The sequence below is a fragment of the Papaver somniferum genome, chromosome 6, assembly GCF_003573695.1.
Source record: "Papaver somniferum cultivar HN1 chromosome 6, ASM357369v1, whole genome shotgun sequence".
NCBI lineage: Eukaryota > Viridiplantae > Streptophyta > Magnoliopsida > Ranunculales > Papaveraceae > Papaver > Papaver somniferum.
In genome coordinates, this window is record NC_039363.1 from 173690485 (window position 1) to 173708983 (window position 18499).

The following is an 18499-nucleotide window of genomic DNA, read 5'->3' on the forward strand; positions in this document are numbered from 1 at the left end:
AAGTTCTTTTGTATGATACTCGTTTGCATCTATTCCCCGGGATTACCCTCTCGGTGGACCGGTTTTTTTGTGGTCCGTACTGTTTTTCCTCATGGAGCTGTTGAGATCGAGACACCGAATGGTAGTAGTTGTTTAAAGGTTAACGTTCAGCGATTGAAACCCTTTTTAGAGCCCTTTCCTATATGTGATGTTGAGGAGGTCCCTCTGGAGGACCTTGCTTACCCTTGATTGACCATCGAGGCGATTGTATGTTGCATATTAGTTTTTTATTTTCTCTCTCTTCACCCAGGTACTATCTTTCCAACTTCTCCTCGTGTTATTTTTACTTTTGGTATTGCTCTTTCATTAGAAACATTGAGGACAATGTTAGATTTAAGTTTGGGGTGGGGAAGAACTTTTTAGTTGCACTTTTGAAATTTTTAGCGTTACATAGTATCCGGTTAGCTAAGTTTACATACTGTTTCTCACCGAAAAGATAGAAATTGGAATGCTAGAGATAACAATCTTTTGAGACATTAGAGAAAAAGACATTGAGATCTTTGAAATTCAGGAGAGAACTTGTTCCTTTTATAGGGTAACCGTGATGGACCTAACCATCCATGATGGAAAGGCAAGTAGGTCAGGAAATGCCAGAAAGAAACCTCACAATGTAGTCTTAGTTACTGGATTACAACTCTCTCTCAGTAGAAACTTATCATCATCAACAAGCGAAGCGACATCAAAATCTATGAATAAAGTTGAAGACGTTTAAGGTTTAGAAGCAACAATAGAAAAGAATAATTCAAAAATCAAAGTTGAAGACTTAGTTACAAGAAGTTATAAGAGCAAATGATATAAGTTGTTGGAATTCATGATACCAAGACATCACAAGTTGCGAAGATCCAAGTTTTTAAAGTCCTTCTCTCATGGCCATGTAAATTTTTGTCTTGTAATTTTTGTGTCAACAAAAATAAATAAATAAATAAATCATCATTACGTTCTATAATTATTATTTTTTTGTTCAATAAGGCCATAGGGAAGTAGAAACTTTTAATTCAAGCAAGAAATCGAAGAGAAGAGTTAATTGTCAAGGTTCTATGAGGTTCGATAGTTTTTCATCAACAGTTGAAGACCGAAGAAGACGTTGTTTCTACTGAGCACTATGAGAGAGTCGAAGAAAGATACATTTGGTTGCTTTGTTAGTACGCTTTCCATCTGGCACAAGATCTTTCCAGCACTGGTTCAACTCATCACACGTAATTAGTCCAGCTGTGTAGCAGATGTCCCTCTCATCCTTATCTCTCTCCTAATCTTATCCAGTTGTAAATCAGCGGACGCATCTTACAATGTTTATCTAGCTGTGTAGAGGATATCTCTTTATCTAGCAGTGTTGCAGATGTGTCTCCCCTTTTCTTTAGTCAGCTTTAGAGATGACACCTTTAATTTCTCTGGCATTCTAGTTACTTGGAGATAAATTGAGAATTTGTCTGTCTTCATAGCTCTTTGGATACTTGTGACCAATTAGAAGTCTTGGTTTTGTGGGTACACCTCTGGTAAACCCTCCCGAGATTAACTCGGTTTAGTTTTTTAGTTTTGCTCGAGGAATAGTAAATAATAAGTTTGAGGGTATTTGATAGACGGATTTATGTGTCTAATTTGTCCTCAATGTTTCATATTGTTAGTACTCGTTTTCGTCCTTATTATGGTGTTTTGTGTGTTTGTAGGTATTTTTTGGAAATAAATATTGTTGGAAAATTCGACTCGAAAAGTTGCTCGGAGCATCCCATAGGACATTTTCTATACGGAACCCCACTTTTGCTATGCGTCACCCACGGCTATGTGTAGCACATTTGTCCACAACACCCATTTTTTATTCGGCACCCAGGACGTTGGATAGGGGGCTACCAATCTCTTCTTCGCTACAAACTGTTTTGGCGGGAAAAATGGTTTTTCAACTACGGAACTTTTGGAGACAATTTTGACGGGATTTCTGTTCGAGTTCTTCGTGGATTGGGATTGATATCCACCTGTTTCATCGAAACAGGGTTGGTATATGGGTCAGACTCGATAAGGGAAGCATATTTCTTCAGATCTCAGCAAAACAGGGACACGAGATCCTGTTGTGCGTTCCCGTGTTTTGTGAGTGATTCACAGAGGTTGGTGTGTGGTTTCAAGGAGTCTCATCGTGTTTAGAGGATGCAGACGTGTGGAATTGATAAGAAAAGAAAGTTCCCTTCGACAAATAGAGCATCTAGAGCATCAGATATTCTTTCCTTGTATTTGGGGGATATGCTTTGAAGGGGAGAATATTTTGTTATAGGATTTCATTCTTTGACAGTGGAGACAATTCATCGGAAAGCAGAGAAGACTTTCCATAACTGGCAGTGAATAATAAAGGTGTTTGATAGCAGATTATTCTCGGAATTTATTATGAGAAGATACGGAGATTGTCGCAGCATGTTGAGTATAAAAAGAGGTCTGGAGATCATAAGGACGGGGAGTTTGGGGAGAATCAGAACACCACAGAGCTTAAGAAACCGAAGTTTCAGAGCTGCCATTTTTGCTGTTGCACGAAGAACATTGACCCACAAAAATCTGTCGTTCATGCTATAACAACGACACAAAGAAGGGGGTCGTATATCTACAGTGACAGTAACACATCCTTTCTATCGTTCTTTGTAACAGTTCGGTTTGTAACTAAAATAATTGCTACAAACCCGGTTTTATTCATTTTCTCCCATATTCATCATTTGTAAACCCCTTGAGCAATAAAAATGATTTTTGAGCGTGTTTCCAACATGATGAGAGGCTAAATTCTCGCGTAACCAAGGCAATTGATGAAGCTATTCACACATGAATAATGGATAACTATTTCATTTTCTCTAATATTTAATTATAATTCACTCAATCACTGCTTTTGCAGAGTTCTTAAAAGTTTACATAATTTTCCTCATTAGTTGTGATTCAATTAGATAGGTTATCCTTTGTTTAGATAATCTATTCTTAGGGGATACAATTAATATTTGAGAATATGTTTGATTATTTGTGAATTAAGAAATAAAGGATAAAAAGGCTAATTAGAGTTATGAAATATTTGACATCATTCATTCATGTGTAATAGTGGATTCTAGTGTCTTGGTTATTTTCTAATATCTTGAAATCAAATTTTGATCTAAGTTTTCTTTACTTTTAAGTTTTATTAAGTTTAGAATCTTTTGCTTTCACAAGCGTCAACGAACCTTTTACTACAACTCAATTGAACATCACATCACCTAAATAACTACCAACTAACTACCCGAAGTTCGAGGAGAAAACCTCAAGTTTTTGGGAACCTGAATCTTTCAACATTAGAACCATCATATTCATTCATGGAGGAAGAAAATAGATTTGAAAAATGACCAACAACATGGTTCTCAATTTCATTAATATTATCCAGCTACCTACTATTATTAACCAACAACCTAACTATCATATTTCTACTTCTTCTAATTAGGGTAGAAGAATAACAAAAAACTTCGTCTTCATGTCCCCTTCGACCGAACAGTGCTCTAACACACCGCATGAACAACCCATGCGGAGTTCTTCGTAGCTTCCTCATTCTAAAGCAAACACAAACCCCAGAAACACCACAAGGTTCCACAGTTATAGATTTATTGAAACCAAGTTGCTTAACAATTTCAGAAGCATGTTCAAAAATGGATCTAGTAAAAGCAACTATGCTAGGTTTATGTTTTTTAATAAGTTGCTTCATCACTCTTTTAAAAGAAGATCTTCCAAGACCTCTATAGTTCCATGTAAGGATCTTCATATCAGAATTTGACATCAAGGAAAAAGGACAAGTACCTCCAAAAGAACTATTGGCGAGAGCCATCTCCATCATCTCTTGATTCGACTGATGAACCTTTTCTTGAACACTCCTGCTCCACATTTTCCCTTCAATTTTTTTCTTTCCTTTCTTTCCATCATTTTTTTCTTTCGTATCTTCATTTAGAAAAGAAAAGAAGACCTTCTTCATCTCCATTCAGAAATTGGGGACTTCCATGAAAGCATCTCCGTCGTAAACCTCGATTAACTATGGAATTGAGAAAGAAGATCTACAAAACCATCCCTCTTCTTCGTTCTCCTCTATTAATTTAACGTACAACAAAAAAACCGCAAAACGAAGATTTTGGTGGTAGCAGATGAACAAGAAAGATTCAGATGATTTAGATTCACAATTTTGGGGTTTTAAGAAAGATTGAATTCATCGTAACTTCAAATAGGTAATATGTTATTAATCTTTCTTCTTCATCTTCAGAAAAAGTTTGTAATGGAGATTGTAGTGATGATATACTGACGGATGAGGTAGTAGCTGATAATGAAAAAGAAGAAGAAGAGGAGCAAAAGAAGAAGGATAAAGAGGAGTTAGTTGTAAGTATAAACCATCAAATTTGTGTTTATTATATGGATAAAGAACTCTAATTGGTTCTGTTTCACTTGCGAATTTCGCTTAATTGATGCTTTATATTTCTGAAATTAGGATTTATTTGTTATTCTTAATGTTTCTGAATGTTGGAAACCTAATTTGTTCTGAAATTTGTTAATGTTTGTGAATCATATATGGTTAAATTTCTTAAAATTCACTTTCTGCTGAAATCCCCAAATACTTATCTCAGAACTCTAATCTACAATCCATTTATTTATGATTCCCATTCAACTACTTCAGTGGAGGAATTCTTGGGAATTTTTCTCTTCATGAATTTTAATATCTTTAGTTAGATTGGAATTTGCTAGGAAGAACATTACCTTCAACATTAGGAAATTGTTCTTTGTTAATGCACTTAAGTTAAGTGGGTTTCCGGCCGAGTTTTCACTTTCTTGACACAAGTTTTCGTTTGTAGAACTAAAGAGTTGAACAGCAAACTAAGTCACATCTCTTGAATGTTATATTGGTATGCATCTAAACGTCTCCTTTTTCTTCAATAGGTTTTACTCTTAATGGAAATTGGGAAATTGACTGCGTCATTGCTTGAACATATGTGGCGGTGTGTTAACCTCACTCAAAAATATCTAAGAGTTGAAAACTCTAATGGTTAGCAGTGTATAATGCACGAACTAGCTAACCGTAACCTGATGTAAAGCTGCAAAACTAAAATTATGTATTGTTAATCATATGAGACAAGGGAAAACTTTGCATTAGCGTTTAATAATGAATGTATGATTTTATGACAGGTAGCAACAAGTTAGATTACTGGGTACAGAGATATAGCGGCATTCCTTGAAATGCGAAAAAGGTTAGCTTTGTTGCGTTAATACCTTTTTTTTTTTTATCGAAAGTAAAGCAAAACATAAGTTTAACGTTAAGCATCATAATGAGAAGAACAGGGTCTATTGTAAATTGATCTGTGGATCCAGTAACAACATATGTCAAATAATAGGTAAGCACAGGTTAGTTTGAGTCTTATGGATCCTTTATCATTGAATTAGATATTCTCCGTCATGGACGCATGAGCTAATGACTGGAATTATTAGAATTATATCAACCAGTTCTGAGTCATTCATTTTATGCTTATCTAAGCATCATAATGAAGTGTTGCTAGATTGCATGTTTAGTGTATTATTTTATCAAGGTTTTTCTATTCCTGTGTGTTGTTGATTAGTAGGCAGATTTTCACTCCATACCCTAACTTATTATGCCCAAATTTCGGTTCTGTTACGCTTTATTAGTTACATAGCTTGACAAACAACTTAGATTAATAGATTGGATTGACATTTTCTTCGCTTAGATTATTAGATTGCTAAAGTTTATATTTACGAATGCATGGAATTCCATTGGCAGTATGCTTTGAGAAGTTTAATGTAAATAACATAATAATCCAGGCAATCCAAGACTAATTAATTATAGTTTTCCTTCAATTTTTGTTTGATGGTATGATTATGCAGCAGTGCTCAGATTTTCTTTCACTGATATACATGTGACGCAACCTTGCCAGTAACTCATTCTTCCATTTCTTTACAGTTGCCTGTCAATCAATACTTGGGATTCTAACTGGGACTGGGAGGTCTGTAAGGGAAAGCAACTGAAAAGATTTTCTTGGTGAAAACAACTTGCTGCTGATGATTTTAGTGAGAAAACGTTCTTGACCAAGGAGGTTTAGAAAGGTATATAAAGGAGTTTGTGGAGATAATACAATAACATCTGTACAACGATTGATGATCATTGTACATGTATTTCGTTTGATCGTTGTTTTTTCAGGATTTATTTTGAGGACAACACACTAGAATATGAAATAGATAAGGTACATTTTATGTGTGTATAGTTAAAAGGGAGAGAGAAGTGGTCCATTTTTTTTTGTATAATAGTAAAATCATAACATTTGACTTTTCATATACGGAAACAAGCCTATTTTTTTGACATACCCAAATAAGAAAACAAACTTATTTTTTAGAAATGGAGGGAGTACCAGAAAGTCTAGGTTTACCGAGAATCAGATACCTTGAATCCTACGGACACACACAAAAACCATGGCCCAGTTTACACACCTTTATAATCTCAATGCTTGGATCATTAAACGACTGCCGCACGATTCCCTCTGGGATAATTTGCGGGACGTAAAATAGGTCTATCATCCCTCTTTACCCATACCACAATTTTTTTTTTGACTTCCCTAGAAAATTGCCAGAGGCGGCAACTTCTCAAATCTCAATTTTTAACTTCATTCCGGTGCGTTTAGTCGCAGACTCCATTTCCACTTCATTAATTTATGGAAAAGAAGAATGTGTATCGAATAATTAGTATTTGATTCATTTGGGGATCGAGTATTCATCAATTCTTTCATGGAGAGATGTTGGTACAGAAATATATGGATAGTAAGCCCTGAATCTTCTATTACATTTCTAGGGTTCGATCTGTGGATGTGTTTCTTATGTTCAATCGAGTCTAGATAATTATTAAAAACCCATATTTTAGAATTTCTTATACGATGTTTTTGTAGTTGTAATTTGAACTTAGTTTCCATTTTTTCCAGGAGGAAGATGGTGGCTGGAAGTGGAAAAGAAGTCTACCATTGAGCAGAAAACCAATGGTCAGGGAAAATGTAAAGAATAGAAAGAGGGCAGGGAGAGCCATAAGAGAGAAACTCCTCAAAGGTTTGTATCCTTGTCTCTCTCTCTGAAAAGCGCATGGTTTTGGATCTTCGTTTTGGAATTGGAACTTGCAAGAGAGAGAGAATCTTCCTTTTCAGAACATGAGAGAGCTTAGTGAAGTTTTAAGACTCACCATGCGCTTTAACCCGATTACTCAAAGTTTACCGATTTTCAAATATTGATTTTACCGGTATCGAATAGGTCAAACCTTCAGACTCCCTGACAGGTTGATTTTTGTAGTAGACTAGACACCGTGTGTTGCTTAGATACCTATCCATCTTTGTAGCGCCAACCCATGAGAAACAAGGTTCCAGCAATACGGACATCAGTAGTAGGTGCGCAATCATGTTGCTGTGAACTTGGGTTTGCTGGTCCCGCCCTCACTTGGTGCAATAATGCAACTCCAGGACCACATATATTTGAGCGTCTTGATAGATTATTTATTATACAAAACACACCAAGTCTCGGAAGCTGTGGTTCCACACTTAAGAATCTACTGTGATCACACCCCCAAAACCTAAGACTTCCTAATGTACATGTTTTAGAAGTTCATTTTTGAATTTTAAAATGTACACATGTCCCTTCTTTTTGGTCTTACTTTATTTTCTAAGACCCGTTTTATATAAACAAAGAGTGTTGTATCAATTTTGGTTTCCTATTTCTAGACCCTAGTTGGTTGATTATTAGCTTCTCTCTATTGCATGATGCTTGTCTATTTAACTTATAAACTTAAGTTTGATTTCATTCTTAGTAAGGGATAGGCTTTGATGATAAGTTGCACTATTTTAATGCTATAGACAACAATCTTGCTTTAGACTTCTCTTAATCAGCATTCACACTTGGCACTTGGCAATCTAGTGAACATGGAAAAGTTTGGGGTAGAGAAGGAAGTGAATAGAAAGCGAATACAAGAAAAAGAGATGGGGCAATGAGTACAAACGTATCAGATTTGAGAGTTGAATCTGTTGATGTTAATATAACATATATGTTTGCAGACTGGAAAACGCAAACTGGCATGTAACACACTCAGAAACATCTTTGCAGTGGGTACTATTAATTGATCATCGGCAAACCAGAAAATATATGGAGTTCAACCTGAGGATAATCGTGAGAGTTTTGATTGAAGAAGCTTTACAGCCAAATCATTGTTTCCTATCGAATCTTGTGATCTCAAATCAGTAGGTGATGCTGTTGCTGGTTTCGTAGCTTCAACAAAAACACTTGTGATCTCTTGCTCTATTGTGAAGTGTTTTTGGCCAAGTTGCGGAACCAGCATCACCTACTGTCTTCTGAGATTTGATTGACAAACAATGGTTCGGCTTTAAAGTGTTCAATCGGTTTATCTAATCTGTTATAACAAGTACGTGACAATAAAAATGAGTGCTGAAACTCAGCAACAAAGCTGGTTTAAACAGATAAGTTTTTTGTTCTACTTACAATCTTAGCATCATGCCTTAAGAGTAATTTGACTTGATCATATCTTTATCTTTAGCTCAAATGTCCACATGCTTGCTAGTGTAGCTTGATCTTTAGCTCGGAACATGCTTGAACTCACCAGAATGCTATGTCCTGTAGTGCAATGTGATATGTGACACCTGAATGCAGTTATCAATTTTTCTGCATCCTTAGTCGGTCTAGCTTTGGTTCAAAACCAGCACTAGCAGATACAACAACTATACTTTATCCCGGTTGAACATATATTTTGCCACAATTTGCACATAAGCATATAACTATGAGCATATGCTTTGCTGTATTTAAGTCTTAAAGCTGTGAATGCTATTTACATTTTTGAGGCAGTTAATGAAGAATATTTAAGCTATTGCAGGGCTTACTTGATTAATGTTACCTATAAATTGCAAGTTCCAAGCTAAATTTCTCCGAACTTTGAACTGTTGGATACCTTATGCATCCTGATTAGTAGAATGGTTGCCTTATACATCCACATTCTTGCTGCAGCTGCAGCCAATTTCAAAACCTGATGAACATGGTGCTGACCCCAAGACTAAGAAGATTAAGAAGAAGGTGGTTACCTCCCCCTTTAGTACTTAATCCTAACCCAGCTTCGAGTTGCGTAAAATATTGTTAATCCTGCAAAATATACTACTATAACTTTTATGTACGGAAAATACCAAACCGTCAGGTATGCTAGCACGCTTTACTGCTGGGGGAAGGAGGCAGATTACGAATTTGCATCCTTCGCCTTTTAGAAATCTGAGATACTCGCTCCATATCTGTTTCCTAAACATATCCTTCCGTGTTAACATGTAGAGTATAAAATTTAAGGTTTTGGATCACATGTTTAAGTAGACAATTTTCATTATGATATGAATAACCATTCCCTGAATAATTGGCACAGGGTTCTTATGCTTATTTTCTGGGACTACAGATTCAAGATCCCATCCTGTAACTAGCAGCTTACAAGGGTGCGAATGGTTTCTATTAAATCCCAGAGTGTGTGAACCTATTTGTGTTTCCTCAGTGAGACTTTCAGTGAATGGTCGAGGGTAAGCATCCAATAGTTTGCTTTGATATTCAGTATTCATGCAATTCGCTTGCCTAGGGGTGTCAATGATCATTACCATATCCTAACCAATAAAAACACGTATTCAAAATTAATAACTATTATATCCCAACCAACTATTCGGGAGTGGTAGAAAGTTCCAATGGAGATAAAGTGGCTGGTAGTACTGTAGAAGACTTTCTTTTAGATGTTTCTATTCACCTATGAGCCTTAGCAATAGGGAACAGTGTACTGATTAATACAATGAAGATTAATTTCCACAAAACTCAAATGTTGTGAGATACCATGTTTCATTCAATGTTGTTTGACATTAAAGCATATCTCAGGATGGTTTGCCTTTCATCAATCAAATCTGCATCTCTTATTTGATATTGACAAGGATGGAGTGAGAGAAAAAGCTGTAGCTGACTACAAAGGGGAAGTGCACCTTTTCAGGTATTGATTCTTACTGCAAGATGCAATTTTTAGACCAAATAGATAGTTTTGCTTAAATAAAAAGGACCATAGAACAACTGAGCCAGGCTGACCAAATCGATTTACAGAAATTCATTCATCACATCAATATCCAATGAAATCTAATTCCTTGTCAATGTTGATGTTTTGCTTCTTAGACATTTTCAATTCCTCAATCAAAGCAGTTAATTGGACATTAGATGACCCATCTTCTTTTACAGCTCTTTTCGCCTTTTCACTAAGTTCAATCACTCGTTTTCGCATCTCCTTGTTTTCTTCTCCATCATCATTCATTAGCTGAGTGACTGCTTTAGATATTTTCTCCTCCTTAATCACGGAGACATTTGTTGTTTCAACCCATTCTTTCCATTCCTCAGCTCCTACTGTGTTTCCAATTTTCAACACTTGAGTAACAAACTTCTCATTATAGAATTGTTCTGCAAACATAGGCCAGGTAATCATAGGAACACCTGCAGTTATGCTTTCCAAAATAGAATTCCACCCACAATGAGTCATAAATCCGCCAACCGCAGGATGGTCGAGGATGAGCACCTGCGGTGCCCATTCTCTAATTATCAAACCATTCCCTTCCATTCGCTCTTCAAAGCCTTCGGGTAGGAATTTTTCTTCCTTGTCGGTCATCATTTTCCTCACAACCCAGATAAATGAGCATCCTGATTCTTCAAGACCGGTAGCTATTTCAGTCAATTGATCATTAGGGATTTTAGACATACTTCCGAAGGACACATAAATAACTGAGTTCGGTTTCTTGGAGTCGAGCCATTTCAAAACACTATGTTCTTCAATAGATGATTCCTTTCCCCTTTCAGCCTTATCTAATGTATCATTGTTGCGAAGCGAAACAGGACCAATTTGCCATGCTCTTATTCCCACAGAATTCTTGTAATGGTCAGCATATGCTGACTCCAGCTCGTAGAAGCTGTTCACCAGAACTCCGTAGCTTTTCTGCTCCGATATTCTGATTTTCTCCGCTACTACACAAAACAAGGAATCAGTTTCTTTTTTAATATGTTCAGGCACTTGAGACAGGGTCATCTCTATGTTGTCTGGCAGACCGGGGACCAAAAAAGATTCTTCATCATTTATAATGCTCTCAAATGGTTTGTTAATTCTTAAACTCTCTGCTACACACTGAGAAAATATGTTTGTTCCATGAAAGATCAACCGAGGAATGCCAAATTTTGCCGCTGCCTCAGTTGTCCAAGCTAAGAACATATCAGCAACAACAAAATCTGGGCGATATTCTTCTAAGAGTTTCTCGAATGGCTGTTGGAGCATGCCGACAGCCAAAAAGAATTTAGGCATCATGTCAGGTGAAGCGAGTTGGGTAACACTTTCTGTTCCTTCCGGCAACCCGACCTCAACTGCAGGGAATGGAATTGTCTGAATATTGATATCTAGACCAGATAATTTATCTTGATCGATAGTTTTCGAGAGGGTTATTGCGTTAATAGGTGTACTAATAATTGTAGTTTTAACACCACGAGCAGCAAATAATCTTGCAATATTGATCATCGGAATTATATGACCTTGAGCTGTAACAGGAAAAATGAAGACATGAAGTTGATGCTGTTGGGAGATTTCAGAAGCCATATTTATTTGGAGTTGAAACTATCTTTGGGAGTGAAAAGAAAAGGGACTGAGAAAAGACTACTGGATTGCAGAGAAAGATGAGATGAAATATTGCTTTGGTTTTCGTGTAATATAAGCACCAAAGGAAGGAAAGAAAAGAATGCAAAACAAAGGAAAATGGGGGAGAACTGAAAAGGTTCATTTCTGAAAATGTAGGTAAAGACTTTTTCACTCAAGCTGGTGGAAGTAGCAGGCAGAAAAAATCTTGTGTGGCATTCTAATAATGTATTACAATAATTGTATTAGGAAAGGGTAGGGTGGGTCTGATGAAGAACCTCATGCGTCATGAAGATTTGCAATTCGCTTAAGCTAACAACTCAATCCGACAAAAATGAAATAAAATACAGCTATCCATATTATGGATAATTCATTAACAACTCCCCCAGCAAGATGTTGGTTGGATTTTGTTTGTCTATTCAGAAAATTAAAAAATATCCTTTTATACGAGTAAATTTTTTGATTTGTAGAAAAGTTTGATGCCATCACTTGATTTTTGTACAGTGGCATCTGCTTGTGAGAATGTATTTATCCTCTTCTTGATTTATCCCTTTCTTTAAGAGGCAAGTTGTGGCCCCTAGTATTCGATAAAAAAAAAGCTGTGAATGCCCAACAGAATGCACTAGAGAGGGAAGGAAATTGTGTCCAAAGAACCCATTTCTCGGTTGCAAAAATTTGGTGTCAAGATGAATCAAGAATTCAAATAAGTTGGCCAAGGTAGTAGTGGATTTTATGATCCATTCATTGCTCAAGAAAAGACAGAAAACCAAGAGAGATTTCTTCTAAAACTTCAGCAAAAGAAGAGGTGTATAAACATTGAAAACATCATACCAGAACTGCTTAGAAAAATCAATTCTAGTCATACCGATTGAAATTCATCATAATTCGGATAACGTAATATTAATATGTGAGCTGATCAACTAGACCCGGACTTGGTAACCTTGACGGATTTCGGATTACAGAACTTTGTGGACATGAAAAATTTGACCCTAAGTGATCAACAGAACCCGAGTAAGCTTTTCCTCTGACGAGTATTTGTGAGTAGTCAAAGTACTGTTTTCGGCCACATCTCGTCATCTTTGATCCTCTCAACACAGTCCTGTAGGCAATACAAGGACTCATATTAACCATCAATACAGTGGCATTATCAAGCAGAGAAACTGAAGCATTTAACAAGTGCACATAATAAACTCAAGACTGGAAAAATTATACATTCATGCACTCTTTGCAAGGCAAACAAACCTAAAAATTGCCGAAACCTTTGCGCAACTATTATGAAAGGAATGTACTCCTAAACTACCAACTTATACTACACATGGGAAGTTATAGAGAGGGTCATGCATTGTTTTAGATGTGAATTCAATTTACAAGTGGTTTAAAAACGCTGAAAAACTACTTGTTTTTGGTTATGACCAGTAACGGTAAGCCTCCATATGGCCTGATAGGCGGGGATTCCATCAATAATCCTTGATGTTAATCAAGTGTTCCAACACACTGTATGTAGCACTGGAACTTACAAGATTCAGCCCAAGAAACCTTGAGGCAGGGTTGCAAGTGAGCAAATCATTTATCCACAGCCTCTGTCGCTAGTTGGGAAGTTACTAGAGATCCCTAGAGAGAACCAAACTGCCCAAGCAAAGGTGCAATGCATATAACAAGGTGTTCAATAGTTCCAGTGGAAAATTTACTTATACTACAAATAGGAGAAACACTAGAGCAAAACAGAACAATATTTAAAGAAACGGGTATGGTAACATTGAGCAGAGTTGCCATATTGGTTAACATTTGATAAATATAGGCGACAGAGAAAGTTTTTGAATGGAAATGAGGCCATGAAATGTAACCCCCTATTTAAAACTTGTACAGATTTGAGTTGCAAAAATGCCATGAAATCAATGTGATCCCATGAGCAGGTTTGTGGAAAAACAATCCCCTCAATAAAACTAGTTTTCCAAAATAAAAGGTTAAGCTCAATCAAACAATTTACATAAGATAAATAAATGACTTTTTTTTTTTTGTTGCTTATAATCAGTCCTACTATGCTCGCCAGGGGACCTAATAGATCCCGTGAAGTAACAGTAGTAATTAAGTGTTTTAAGTGCCGAGTGATTTGAATAAGTTGCAGTCTTGCATCCAGATCCAGGCTTACTCCAGTTTTCCCTTTCTTTTTGTGAGACTATTGAATCGACAATGTCAATAGCATCTAAGTTCACACAAAGGTTTCTTGTTCCACAATTTCAAACGAAACTCATAATTAACACATATATAACAATTGACGATACGAATACTACTTCAGAAACTAAACAAAGGTTACCAGTTTATATGTAGGTATCCAAGGTCTGGTCCTCCTACAACTGCTCCAGCGGTTAATCACGGCTTTTAGTCTCCCAAACGTCAATTGACTCCATCATCTTCGTATCTTCTTCCCCTAATTCCTTCAACGATACTAAGGCGTTCTTGTGAGGTAAGACTAAGATTTTTGGTTTACAAAAACAACAAAAACCAAAGGAAAGAAAGCAGTTGCTGCTCCTGAAGCAAAAAGCAAAAGAAAAACAGCAGCGGCAACTACTAAAGCAAAAGGAAAAACAACGACAAAGGCTGCTACTCCTTCACCACCAGCAAAGGGGAACAAAGCACTTGTCCTGAGAGCTGCTACTCCTTCTCCAAAAGGAAAGGGAAAAGCCAAAAGGGGGAAAGCAAAAGCGCTCCTGAAAGAAGGTTTGTAATGTTAAAAGTGAAGATAATTCTTAATAACGAGGGGGCGCTGCCCCCTCGACCCCCTTAGATTGTGGTTCATATGTAATTATCAGTATGTAGTTATAAAAATACTAGTATGTTGTGGTATCTGATATGTAGTTGTTTCATGTTCATGGTAGATACATTAACTACATATTTGATATGGTGTAGAAGGTAGATGATATTTATGAGAGCGGAAGTAAGTTCTCACCATCATATAAAGGACCAAAAGCTGGAGCAGCAGAAGAAATACCGCTAAACAAAAAGAGAAAGCTTAAATTGCGCAAGTATTTCCGGAAATTGACTAAATCACCATTCTATAATGACATGAACGATGAACAAAAGAGTACTCTTTCCACATACATCAATAATGCAAAAAATCTTAGGTGAGTTATCAATTGACACTTTTATATTGATATTTACTATTAATTTGTATATGTACTTTTGATATACATACATATTTGTATAAAAAATACTGAGAAAGACATATCAGTATGTACTGTTACACAAAGAATACTAACCTTTACGTCGTTTATTTTCTAGGTCAATTGCTTGGAGAGTGGGAGAAGGTGGTCTTTGTGTAAGTGGAACTACAGTTGATGACTTGGTGCAGAACTATTTATTAGAACAAGATCTTCTCAACTACGCACAATACAAGCTTAACACCAAATTTCAGAATGAGCATCCGATGCACGAAGTATACAGGAAATACTTGCCTGTCTTGCATCTGGATCCGTCCGCTTGGGTAAGTTGTTATCTTACACTGCATATTTACTACATCACATATTCAAAAATTTAAAAAGTATGTAGGGGTAGGTACACTACATATCGATATTGCATAAAAAAAAATTAGATATAAACTATTTCAAGTACATCCATGTTTTCAGTACAATGTCGAGTTCCCAGATAACCTCAAAGGAGCAGCACATGATTCTATTTATAAACCAATATTGGCGATGGATGAAAGTATCAAGAAGATTCTTGTACCAATGTGCCACCACAATCTTCATTGGACGCTACTTGAGTGTGACTGCGAAAATGGTGTTCAACCACTACAATTCTTCTAAGGCTGGACGGGGAGGTATTTTTTATCCACACGCATGCAAAATGGCATATTACATGTACGTACCTATCAACGTGTACTTGCTGGAGAAGAACAAAGTAACAATGAAGAATGTAATAGTGAATGAATGTGAAGCACCTCAACAAGGGGGGTCGCCAGAATGTCTACTGTTTTTGATGCATTTTATGAAGATTAAGTCAAAAAGAAAATATGTGGGAATGCCTTTGGGAGATGATGAAGAAGTGCAAGCGAAGATTCGTAACAAAAGGTTCCCGTTAGCCTGCAAATTGCTGAAAGCATCTCCACCAGAAATCAGTTGGCAGATGACACAAAAATAGTCTTACTTGCTAAAAGTAATTTGACAGTACATATCACTATTTACCTATTTTCTTTTCTTTTTATTCTTGGTTACATTTCATTTCATGAGTTCAAGAATGTTCAAAAACATATACTGTAGGATGAAAAGAGAGCATGCTATATGCAGTACGTATTGACATGTACTGACTCATATTGATATGTACTGGCATCTACTTTAGGATGAAAAAGAGCATGCTATATGCAGTACGCATTAACATGTACTGACTCATATTGATGGCATCTACTGCAGGATGAAAAGAGAGCATGCTATATGCAGTACGTATTGACATGTACTGACTCATATTGATATGTATTGGCATCTACTGTAGGATGAAAAAGAGCATGCTATATGCAGTACGTATTGACATGTACTGGTAGGCCAGGGATTGTATAAGAAACAAGAGCAAAGGATAAGGGGAGACAGAAAGGCCTACATGTTAAACTTCAAGTGCACAGTTGTCATTGTAGTATGTATGTGCAAGAACAGGTCATCTCCACAGGGACTAGGGTGTATAGTTGAAGTTTTTAAGCTAGTTATCTAAATGCAAAATAGTTAAAATGGACTAAAACAATGGCAATGTGAAGGTGGCAGTGAACAAAGTGAAGTAGTGAGTAAAGTGGCAAAAGAAACAAAGAAACAGTGAAACAAAGACAAACAAACCAAGGCAGTGAGCCAAGGGCAATGAGCAAAGATTACAGCTACAGATACAATGTGAAACAAGGAAACACTAGGTTTTGAATCCACATCTTGATCCTAAACTAAGGAAGTTCTTATGCAAGCTATGTCTTGTTCTTTCATGGAAGACTACAATGAGTGATTTACTAACTAATCTCACTAACTTACCCCTAGCATCAACTGTCTTCTTACAGCACAGCTGATCACAGGCTTGTTTTCTCAACCAGTTAACTATCAATTCTAAGGCAATTAAGCACAGCCCTTCAAATGGACTGAATTCTTAACCACTATCACTAACTTCACCCCTAGAATCAGCTGTCTTCTTACAGCACAGCTGATCACAGGTGAATTAGCTCAAATGGCTAATTATCAGTCCTACTTCAGTTTAAACATCACAAGAACAACAACATGTATATTAACTATCCTAGCATGCAATCAAGAGTTTCATCTAATCCCTAGCAAGTGATAAATTAAAACATGATGAATATGTGAAAATAAAATTGAATATGAAAGTGAAACAAAAACAGAACATGAACAATTGAGGAACTGGCTAGTCCAGTCCTCTTGGTGGTGCACTGGCTAGTCCAGGCATGCCTTCAACACAACACCCACAACCCATATTTATACTCAATTACACTTTACAAGCAAAACCCCCAAAACAGTAAATTAGGGTTTCTGAAAATTGAAATTCAGTTTACCTAATCTTGGATAATGGCTTATGTACGTCGACCCATCCCTCTATTTCTTCTCCTGATGCTACCCATGCCTTCAATTTGTGTTATTTCTCAACCTAATTTACCAAACTCACACGCCTAGGGTTTCTGAGAAGAGGCGAGTGAATTAGGTGAATTAGGTCTCTGAAATTAGAAGGGAATAGGTGATGGATGATGGGGTTGTTGGTGATTTGAGAGCTCGGTGGTGGTTGTGGTGGTGGCAGAGAGTTGGTGATGGCATCGTTTTCTCTGCAGACGGTGAGGGAGAAGATGGAGTCGATAGAATTGGAGAAGGGTGTGTTTGTTTTGCGGGTATAGGTGTTAGGTGTTGTAGTGTTGAGCGGTTGTAGAAAATTCGATGTCCAGCGAAGATGATACGTTGGATGATCACATTTGGATTAAATCGAACGGCTAAGATGGAACAGACTTGCAGCGACTGTTGGATGCGTGATACAACAATTCTGACGGCTTAGATTGGAGTTAGGTACTATGATGTTTGACAGGAGCTTCAAGATTTGATGATCGGTGATGAGGCGACCGTTGGATGATGTGATGGATCCAATCTGACGACTCTCATGGAAACGAGTATGGATATTGGAAATGGATTTGGGTAAGGGTTTTGGGCCTTGGGTATGCCAAGCCCATATCTTCTTTAAGGACAATTCTTCCTCTTCAAGCCCACTTCTAGTTGATCCGGCTCTTGCAAACATCATTCTTCGCTGCCTTTCTGCGGGAGTCTTTGCCGTTTCTTTGCTCTTTTCGCTCCGTGAGTTAACCAAGCTTTATTTAGTACCTAAAAATTCAAAATTAATTAATAAAAATATTTATTCTTGAAAACAATGGAAATACAGAATATGGGATAAAATGTAGAATTAATGCACAAACGATGAGTTAAATGCCAAGAAAAATATATAGAAATATGCACTTTTTAGCACTCATCAAATACCCCCAAACCTGAATTTTACTTGTCTTCAAGTAAAACAAAACTAAGGAAATCCTAATTATACCACTGTCGCTGGTCTCTCGATTGCATTTAGCGAATGCAATAAGCCTTTTAAACCACTAAGTGTCCCTAGTGGACGAGTGAAGTCTCGTGAAGGTTTGCTTAGAACGTACCTACAAAGTTCTAGGACAAAATATAAGCTCAGATTCCATGAAATGTGACATGTGCAAGACAGTAGAAGCTCACAGCAAAACGGAGATGTCAATCTAGCTATCAAAGGCAC

General features: G+C 36.8%; 2 protein-coding genes across 3 annotated transcripts; one reads left to right on the plus strand and one right to left on the minus strand.

The window, feature by feature from the left end:
- The first annotated feature begins 6566 nt into the window (after positions 1-6566).
- LOC113290160 lies at positions 6567-12275 on the plus strand. Of its 2 annotated transcripts, none has more exons than XM_026539705.1 (5): positions 6567-6828; positions 6987-7107; positions 9461-9608; positions 9952-10060; positions 11644-12275. In XM_026539705.1, the coding sequence occupies exons 1-4, from the start codon at positions 6796-6798 to the stop codon at positions 9992-9994; spliced, it is 345 nt and encodes a 114-aa protein (XP_026395490.1). In that variant the 5' UTR covers positions 6567-6795; the 3' UTR covers positions 9995-10060; positions 11644-12275. The 2 variants fall into 2 exon arrangements, with proteins under 2 accessions (XP_026395490.1, XP_026395491.1); XM_026539706.1 differs by having other exon boundaries at positions 11655-12275.
- Positions 9963-11721, minus strand: LOC113290159 (scopoletin glucosyltransferase-like). The gene has a single exon (XM_026539704.1). The coding sequence runs from the start codon at positions 11690-11692 to the stop codon at positions 10184-10186; it is 1509 nt and encodes a 502-aa protein (XP_026395489.1). The 5' UTR covers positions 11693-11721; the 3' UTR covers positions 9963-10183.
- Positions 12276-18499: the final 6224 nt, after the last annotated feature.

Bases quoted from the DNA above. Each gene is read 5' to 3' on its own strand.
- LOC113290160 (XM_026539705.1), top strand. From the start codon at position 6,796: ATGGAGAGATGTTGGTACAGAAATATATGGATA. The intron at 6,829-6,986 runs GTAAGCCCTGAA...CATTTTTTCCAG, and splicing joins GGTACAGAAATATATGGATA to GAGGAAGATGGTGGCTGGAA. The intron at 7,108-9,460 runs GTTTGTATCCTT...TAATTGGCACAG, and splicing joins AAGAGAGAAACTCCTCAAAG to GGTTCTTATGCTTATTTTCT.
- LOC113290159 (XM_026539704.1), bottom strand. From the start codon at position 11,692: ATGGCTTCTGAAATCTCCCAACAGCATCAACTTCATGTCTTCATTTTT.